The sequence below is a fragment of the Antrostomus carolinensis genome, unplaced genomic scaffold (assembly GCF_000700745.2).
Source record: "Antrostomus carolinensis isolate BGI_N321 unplaced genomic scaffold, ASM70074v2 scaffold25234, whole genome shotgun sequence".
NCBI lineage: Eukaryota > Metazoa > Chordata > Aves > Caprimulgiformes > Caprimulgidae > Antrostomus > Antrostomus carolinensis.
In genome coordinates, this window is record NW_010310444.1 from 12,943 (window position 1) to 22,597 (window position 9,655).

The window sequence follows — 9,655 nt, forward strand, 5'->3', positions numbered from 1 at the left end:
ATATTCCACGCAGGGTTCTACCACATAACATGAAATCATTGCTAAAAGTCAGTGTTAAAAACCAAGCAAGGCCAAAGAACTACAGGTTATTTAAGAGAATCCAGTGAAGTCACTGATACTAACTGCATGAGCAAGGATTGCTTGTGTTAAGACAGCAGATAGAGGTTTGCAAATTGCACAGATTTTCAAAATTTTAAAATCAGATATTGTCCTGGTTTCTGTTTTATTTCATAAGAGTGAATGAAAAGCAGGCTGGATATGAGGGTTTTTTTCTCTGAAGGAGTTTCAAGCCTTGCAGTACACATCATATTTTAACTTTGCTCCTAGCTTAGTTCCTTCTAAGCACACTTTGAATTTGTCATCCATTTCCTGGTTCTGAGCTTCAGTGAAAAGATTTTTCCAGTCTCCAACAACACCTGGAATATAAAGAAATTAAAATATTACTCTTGACTTTAAGGACCAAGGAGTCCTTTCCACCCCTCACCCCAGCCTAGGTTGGTGTGGAAGAAACCACGGAAACTGCACATTTTAACTGGATGGTTGTTGGCTACAGAGAATCGGAAAGATTCAATAACTGGTGTTTGGGAGTCTGCATAAATATGACATGGGTTGGAGAGCTGAAGGATTTGGCTAAAGGGGAATGTGATATATAGCACATGTGGCACTAGGGTGTATCTACTGCTCCATACTGCTCCTGAGGAACAGCACAATGCCTGATGAGTCAATCATCCCTCACTACTCCATCAGTGGCCTGAACCTGGAACCAGGCTGGGAAACAAAAAGCAGCAGCTTCTCCCAGGTCCTCCTCTCTCCTCTGAGCTCTACTCACTTCCCAGCAAGGAGGAAGAGTGCACTGGGCAGCCCCAGCACTCAAAACACAGCTGCCTGGGAGTTGGATCTGAGTGTGGCCAACAGACCTCAAAGTTCCCACCTGCGCAAGATGAACCAGCGAGCTTTGGTCTGGCTTAGTGCTCTGCTGTTGCTTCCTCTAAATCTCTTCTTTTCCCTCTCTTTGCTTTTGTTCAAAATACAGGCTTCAGCCCCTATTTCTCAGATCTCCCTGAATTATGTCTTATTGCCCACTTGGCTAAAATACAGTATTTACCCATCACTGTGACACTTCTGCAACAATTCTTCAGCTTTCTGTACACCACCACCTCATTTGCAGCACACACTAATAAACAGGGCGTTGCCTTCAGCTTGGTCTTCACCTCTAAGTTGTTTCTAAACCTTGTAGAGTGACTCTGCATAAAAGATCTTAAAGATTATGTCTGCAGTGCTGGTTGGGCTTTAAGTCTCAATGCACTTATGGAGAGGCTGGTATCTGTCTTTACTGCTGCTGGAGTTCTGCACAGAAGACCCAAAAGGGCATCTAGGACTTACTTAGGCAATAAGCAGGTGAAGTCCAGCAATAGCAGCTCCTATTACTCATTGTCTGGATGCTGTGTCTCTTCTTCCCATAGCTGATAACAAACCCACAAGGAGTAATGAGTGCTTCCAAGCAGGCTCTGCTGCTGGAACAAGCAGCACAGCAAGGGTGGCTTTAGTAAACCACTCCAAGTAACATAGAGCAGGAAATGGCAGCATGTGCAGCCCGTAATGGATGAATGGGAGGTTGGACTAGATGACCTTTAAAGGTCCCTTCCAACCCAAACTACTCTACGATTTAAAAACTACCTTGTCTCTCTTATTATCACATTTCAGGATAATCCATTTTTTTTCTTTTTTCTTTTTTTTTTCTACAAGAAAAGGATCTCTGACCCAAGAATTATGACCCACTCTTATGTTTGCCTTATATTTGGTGTCCTCAATAGAATATGAACATAAAACAAACATAGGAAACTACTCATCTGCCTTCATAGCTTTGGCATGTGTCTTGTATAGCTGCAGAAGACTATAAAAGATGACCAGCAGTTGTGAAACCAAGCCAGAAAGTCCAAAGATGTGGCTTTTAACTGCAAGAGCTTTGTGCACTGCAAGCAGACACTGCCCTAAACTGCAGTCCACCTTTAATCTAGATTTTGGAGGCCACAGTCTGAGGTTGTCTGACTCTACAGCTCCAGCTTGATCCATGGCTAAAAGACACAGCTCAATCTGTGGAGTGACTGGATTCCACGTGTTGACTGAGGTTCACAGGCAATCACAAAGTTTATTTGGAAAATCCAAGAAGAAAGAAAAAGCTGTGGAGGCACTCCATAGACCAAGTCCCCAGCAATCCCCAGAACTCACAGAAGCCAAAATAAAACTCTTCTTTGTTTTAATTGGTGCCTACTGCATACTACAACTGAAGGGTTTGCTACTTGTAGGGCACTTGTGCTAATCACATTTTACAGGGTTTATCAAATGGTACCAGCCCCAGTGACAGCGTCCTGAATCACATTCAGTGTCTCTTAAACAACTCCCAACCTTGAAAATTACACAAAGGTTAACTATCTACCAATCCAAATTCCTGTCTGCCCAAGATGCAGTGCTACCACTCACCACCCTGACAAAATACAAACAAATTTACCTTTGCGGAAAAGAACTGAGCCAACAGCACCATGAGTCTCCTGTGCCTTGTCCTTCACTGCCTGGAAAGTGGCCCTGTCTGCAATGGACTGGATCTGCTCTGACGTTGGGGAGAATCCAAAGAATTCAGCTATTTGCTTTACGCTGGCAGTCAGGTTCTGAAAGCAATACAGTGAAAGAGAGACATGCAACATGCTTCCTCTGAAAAAGGAGATACCTACTTGGGACGTGCAGTGCCATCATCTATTAACAACATATATTTTCCTTCACAGTATGTTTTCTGCATTACACTGGAGCTCAGCTTTTGTATAGCCAGATTCCACTTGTCGACAAATCCAACTTGATTTTGTTTCAGAAACCTGTGCCTTTTGCTATTAATTTCAGCAGATTTCAAGCAGTGGGCTCAGATGTGTTTTGCCTGTCAATATACAACATCTGCTTTACCTCTTTCAAGTCTTCGTAGACTATTATCATAGTATTCTCATCTTCAATGTGTTTGTTCCAGGTGACTGCATGATCAAAATAGGATCCCCAGCCGACTGCAAAGAACAGAAAAAAAGCATCAGTGTGACCTTCTTTTCTTAGTGGGTACTTATTTATCTCTGACTGAAGAATTGCCTTCTGTTATCAATGACATCAATGCAAACAAACAGGACAGCCTGTCCTTTCCATGGTACTGTACTGTACAACAGAATGGCAGAGGCTTCCTCTGGACTTTTGTAAGCAAATGGTTTCCACACAGAAATAAGAATTTCACTATGCACTTCCCCTCTCTCACTGTATTGTCATATAAACATCTCTTAAAAGCCAAAGCCAGACATCAATCTAAATCTAAAATCTGGGTTGCTAATGAGGTGTTTGGCCTCATGGGCAGAAACAGTAAAGACAACAAACTCTCATTTCATTACCACTTCAGATCTGTAGCATTTCCTCCATCACTAAGAGGCAGAATTTTGACCCAGTGTCACTGTCAAGCTGCCACGCAACTCCCACACCCTTGCCTGGAATAGCGAAATACCCAGAAGCAAAGCATCTTTTGGACATTCTCCCCATTCTGACTTTCAGCTGCCTCCTTTATCATGACATATAGCCATCAGTAAACTAATTATGACACAGCTGTTTTCCCACTGGCCCCATTTGGTTGTTTTTAAATATTTTTTTCTGTTGCTTCTTCAGCTACATTCAGTAACTATAGCAATACCTTTCCCATTCATGAACTCCGAGAAGAACTCTTCCCAGGAGCTGTAACTGGGGACGCCTGGCACATTGTTGTGGAAATGGAAAAATGAAACAGCTGTATCTTTAGGGTTTCGAAACAGCACTAGTATCTGGAGTAGGAGAAAGAGGTCAACAATTTAAAATCACTTATTTCCCCTGGCAACCAAAATGAGAGTATAACCAAACATTCTGCAATCAATAACATACTGGGGGCTATAAAATATTTTATTAGGTAAGGTATGGAGAACAAATTTATAATGTGATTATAATAAAGACCTTGTTACCACTTCTAAGACTTGCTTATGTCATGAAGCAATTGTAGAAAGAAACAACTGAAAAAACTGTAATATTGTCATTTAATACTATCCCATAACTACCTAAGACCTGGTAAACTGAAAGTAAACCTTTGACAAGACAACCCTGCTTTCCCTGCTAGGAAAAGCTCTGTTCGATTCTCCTTCAGGAAACCCCAGCTGTTACAATCATCTCTCATTTTTCAAAGTATGGCAGTAATGTTCTTGAAATCCCAAGAGAATGTAATCCTCAGAGAAGCATGAACACTTCTGAAAACATGTTATACACATTACATTTTTTTCTTATACATGTTGTATTTTTTCCTGTCTCATACAGGGAAAAATACCAATGAAACACAGAAAAAATCCCCATCCCTTAACCAATTATTTCCTTCATCTGTGGTACATCTCCTAAGCAGTAAGCAGCCACCATTGTTCAGTGACCAAGTACCAGAAATATTAAAGTTTAAACAGTGTGACTCTTCGCAAGGAGACAGCCAATATCCCAGAGATACTGCTGCCACATTCATTCCAACCATGGTTGAGCACAGAAAATAGTAGCATTAAAAAACGAGAGTGTGACACTCCAGCCATTTCTGAGCACTGCAACAGCCTCTAGATCTGTTCTTGTTTAAGTCAACTACAGCACCCCTAAGGCTACTGCAAATTGTGGGGGCTGCTAAGCCAGCCCAGGCACCATGAGACTCCCAATGTCTCCAAGTTGCTTTCCCCCAGTGCCACCTGCTTGGGCACAAGAAAAGGACGTGGCCCCAGAATTACTCTTGCGTGCTGGTACTGTCAGAAAGATGAGGCTTGTTCTTGGAAAAAGAAAAAAAAGCCCACCTTGGCTTTGTTCTCGAAAATAGACTTGGGGAGGCAATCATAATTCAGATGTGTTGCCAAAATCCTTGGAGATGGAATCTGCTTCATCCTCTTTAGAAATAAACAGAAGAGTAAGTGAAACAGGTTTATTACATGGCTGCAGCAATATCTGCCGGAGTCGCCTGTGTGAAGCAGCCCCTAATCAAAAGGCATTAGTCATCCAAGATTATCTTTTTCCCTTCTGAGGAGAAATATCTTTACTTGCTGCATGACTTCATTTTAATAACTTGTGTGTGGGGGTGCAGAAGACAGAAAACAACAGACTTAAAGTGGTTCAATAGTTTCTTTTCACTAACCTGATATTTATCCGGATCTCCACATTCAATAAACGGTAGTTCTGTGCTTACAGGTTTACTCTGGATAGTTGTAAATATCAAATCACTTAAAATCTGGATAAGCCAGTTCACACCTGCACCAAGAAACCCAAAGAACAAAACAAAACATATCAGAGGTTTATATAAGATCTCAGAGCCTTCTCATTACATGGCTTAATTCAGCATAATAGACAGTCATCAAATGACAAATAACACTAAAGCTTTCAAATGATTATAAACAAAATAATGTTTTCTGTTAATGAGATCCTCAACAGCTGCTTAACTGTGACCTTCTTGGCTCAATTATAACTAGTATGTGGAAAGCACTGGGGGCAGAACTGACTCAACAAGGCACTTAACATCTTTTTAATATACTCATAAAACAGTCAGTGACAGACAATAACAGGAGCTTTCCTGTCTTTTGCAGAGAAACACCTGGGAAGGGATAGGAGAAGCAAGGAATGAGCAAGGAGCTTCGCTCATTCTGCCATGGAAAATGTCTGCCTCTCTCTACTGCCTTGGTCAAGGACAAAATGGAGTACTTTACTCAGTGTCACTCTCAGCGCTTGTCCTCCGCTGGGTCTGTTGCTGCCTCCACAAAGTGCATGCCAGAACAAGTGCTAGAAGAGCTGTTAACCACTGGACACCTGCATCCCTCCCCACCTCTCATCCTTCAGAAGGGATCTTGCAGCAAAGCCTCCCCCATGCCACATCCTGTTCCAGCATGAGCCTTTGGCCAGCTCCTGGAGCTGCGCCATGGTGCCTGCTTCCCCGAGGTTTCCAGGAATCACATTTGCTCCACTGATGCTCTGCTGACTGCCAGCAGGACAGAGCGAGGGAACAGTGTGTTCCCCTTGGCCCACAGCACCCCCCACACGGACTTGAGGAGAGGTGCTTGGAAGGCTTCCCACGGAGATGGAGCCGTGGAGCTGCCACCACCTCCTGCAGGCTGCGAGTCCCCTGTGAACACAGCTGCCAGAGGCACCAACAGGGAACACACCACGCAAACAGCTTCAACCTCTCAGGCTTTCAGTGGAAGGTCATTCCCAGAAAGGGATAACTTCCACCCTGTGTTATAAAAAGTGCCTCAGGATGTTTGCACGGAAGCAGTCGACACATGTAATTTATACAGTAATATGTATACAATGTGTGCACATCATACAATGTCTTATAATACATATATTACATTTATATACTACTCAATATCACATTTATATGTAAGACATTGTATGATGCACATAATTGATATCACTCTCACATTTACGTACAGAGCAGAGCCAAAAGTATTAAAAGTCTCCAAATCCATGTCCTCATCTGCCCAGTGTTAATTGCATGTGCACAAATACAAATTTTATTTTAACTGAAAGCTACAAATGATAAATCTAAAATTCCTAGTGTCTAAATCCCCTACTGGCTTCTCAACCATGCAACCCATTCCTGGGAAGTACTGCACCCTGGAGCTCCACCATCCTCTGCCTCTACCTCACCAATAGTCCCCTGCATCAGAGTTTTCCTCTCCGCTGTGCGCACCTGAGTTGGGGGAAACCTTTTATATAGTGAGACTTTACTGTTACTTCACCTTCATAATACTTAATAAGTAAAAGGAATGAGGACAATATTAAAGCTTTGAGGGACAAAAAGTTTGAAGGGCCTCAAAGGAAGTCCTTCATCAGGCATGTTCATCTAAACCTGGCAAATGCCAAAGAGTTTGAGCTCTGCGTGGAAAACACCTGAGAAGCTGTCAGAGGAAGACAGACACCAGGCTCCCTTGGTTCAAGAGGAAGAGGCCTGCAGAGAGATTTTTATTACTGTCTGGCGACATTATGGTTTGGTGGGTCCAAGAGTCACATCAAGGGGCAAGAGGGAGCCCAGCAATTTCTGGTTTCAAACTGGAGCAGATAATATTTCCTTTTTGTTTTTTATCCTCCTCTCTCACCTTTTTTGCCCCCATATTGCAAGCTATAGGAAATTAGGACAAGACATCTATTTAGCCCTGTTTAATAGTATCAGAGCAAACACCTAAATGGGAGAAAATTGGAGAAGTTTTACCTGCAGATTGTAACTGCACTGCACTGCACAAACACAGCATTTTCAAGACCTCCTGCTTTCCCACTTCTTCCAAGCAACCCCCCGCAGATGCCTTTCCAGCAGTGCCTGTGGGTAACAGGGTGCTGCATTCCCTGGCAAACCATGGGAGCTGCAAGCTCCCTCTCCTGCCAAACAACTGGTAGTGGTCTTGGGTAAGATTTCCCACTGCTGACCTACCACAAACTGCCCGATATTAACACTGTGAGATCTCTTTCTTTATCTACTGACCCCTCTCCCCAAGCAGGTGAAGTTTACTGAGTTTCTAAACCTCACAATTCCATGTCTGAACTCTTCCAAACTCTATGAGAAATCAAAGCCAGTGTCAAGTTGTGACAATGAACTTTTAGGTCTTTATAGGGTCCAGCAGAACTCCTGGACCCAAACCCAACGGAACTACATTTTGTGCCAGCTCCCTCCTTTTGTATTTGCCCTCTCTTTCTCTTGGCTCAGTGTCCTGTCTCACAGCTGCTATAAATTCACCCTAAACACCACAGGCAGACTTCTTAAGCCCCTACATACACCAGATCAGAACTCGCCAGCCAATGGGAGTTCTATGTGCTGAATGAGACCCTGACCCAGGACTTTCTGGTTAGAGCACAACTTGGCCACATCCACTACCATGCTAGTGCAATGAAACCCTTCCCTGGACCCACATTTTCTCTGACAACCCTAAGCTCCTGCTGCTTGGGTCTCAAAGAAGAAACATACGCTTGGAAAGGATTTCTTATATTAGCAAAATCCATCCCTGTGTTGTAAGCAACCATGTCACAATTGACATTTAATAAAACTGATCAAAATCAACTAGTTGGTTGGTTGTTTTTTTTTCACTGCTCCTGTTGCACCTTTCCTCCTTTCTGCAAACCTCTAAGACTTCCAGCATGTCTTAGTCAATATTATTTTGCAGTAACAAAACAAAAAACCAATGCTGATACTGAATAACACCAAGAACTAGCTTATAATTATGCAAGTAAAGATGCTGCACCATGTCACTTTCTACACATTAAAGAATCCAATGCATAACTTCATTGCTCTTGTACACTATGCTACGTTACCAACACCCTTTTCAGAATAGTTTATCATGCTGCCAGGGCTGCCTTGTCCCACTGATATATAAAAAAACATGTACTTTTTTCTCACTTCTCCAGCCAAAAATATCTTTGAACACTAAAACTTATTTTCCTTTCAGAAACATAAACCATATTAAAAAGCAGTGCAACAGTCTGCTTAACTAAGAGAAAGCAGGACAAAAACCTGCTGCCCCTGGTTGCAATAGAAATGTCCAGTGTCCCCACACAACATAAACCCACAATCAGTTGGTTTTCCTTCTTACTGTGTCAGCTAATTAGTTACAGCATTGTAGACTACAGCAATTAATTTATAATGTATTCACCGCATTTGGGGTAGGACACCAGCACCATATCATCTCTTCTGGCTTCCAGGTTCTCCAGGGCTTGGAACGTTTCCACACTGCAGACTGTGACAGGATACGGTGTCCCCCGGTAGGAGAACAGCAGATCCCTCAAGGTAAGCCCTTCAGACTTTGCCAATGCTTTATTTATCTCATCAACAAAGGTTTTTTGATCCTCAGTCATGTTTACCACCTTTGGGATGTGAAACTGTTAGTCTAATGCAGAAAGTGCCTTTAAATAGTAATTTTTAAGGGGTGGAGTTGAAATCCTTGGCATTATTTCTGCCCTCCCTCAAATTTGGTATGTTTCCTCCCCTCCGTTCCCACCTTTCTACAGATTGAAGCTGGGTTGATCCTGTCCACTTATAATCTACAGAGCAGGAATTACTTTAGTAAGAAATCCCAGTGAAAGCAAGTAATACCCGCAAACTCAGACATCAGGGAAAACCAAATTGGAAAATGAATCACCCTGTAAGAATAAGCAGCAAAATATTGTATCTAATCTTATGTAATATTAATAGGAAAAACAGCATCTCACACAGAAAATAAAGTTCCCATTAAGGAAAATCCCAAGAGGTTTTATTTTGGTAATAAAGTCAGGTGCATACTATGAGTTAAGAAAAGCAGATAGTGAATAACAGAGAACAAAGAAATCAAAACCGTAAGACAGAAAGAACAACGCTGAGAGGGAAGGGATGGTGCCATTTCAGGTTATAAACACCCCCTGTGGGTACCAGTCGGTACTAACGCCCTTTTTTCTGTCACAAGACAATTAAACACCGAGACGTTGCACGGCACAGGCTTCTGCAGCACCCACATGGCAGCACCTGGATGGATCCCTGTTTAACAGCTGCGAGCCCCACATGTGGAGCTGTGATCTCCCCGAGCAGGAAGCGCAGCCGGGCGGGTGCCGGCTCCCAGGGGCAGAGTCCTTCCACCCGCTG

At 42.8% G+C, this 9,655-nt stretch overlaps 1 protein-coding gene across 1 annotated transcript; it reads right to left on the reverse strand.

The window, feature by feature from the left end:
- Positions 1-285: 285 nt before the first annotated feature.
- SULT6B1 (sulfotransferase family 6B member 1) lies at positions 286-8,901 on the reverse strand. Its single transcript, XM_010166434.2, has 7 exons — positions 8,694-8,901; positions 5,198-5,310; positions 4,863-4,952; positions 3,710-3,836; positions 2,953-3,047; positions 2,510-2,666; positions 286-416 (listed from the first exon to the last, which is right to left on the reverse strand). The coding sequence occupies exons 1-7, from the start codon at positions 8,893-8,895 to the stop codon at positions 286-288; spliced, it is 915 nt and encodes a 304-aa protein (XP_010164736.1). The 5' UTR covers positions 8,896-8,901.
- Positions 8,902-9,655: the final 754 nt, after the last annotated feature.

What these genes read in the sequence shown, in the direction of transcription:
- SULT6B1 (XM_010166434.2), bottom strand. Translation starts at nt 8,895, where the DNA reads ATGACTGAGGATCAAAAAACCTTTGTTGATGAGATAAATAAAGCATTG. An exon ending in GGAGTTCATGAATGGGAAAG is followed by an intron (nt 3,048 to 3,709) that starts GTATTGCTATAG and finishes TGTTCTTTGCAG; the next exon opens with TCGGCTGGGGATCCTATTTT. An exon ending in TCTACGAAGACTTGAAAGAG is followed by an intron (nt 2,667 to 2,952) that starts GTAAAGCAGATG and finishes TATTGCTTTCAG; the next exon opens with AACCTGACTGCCAGCGTAAA.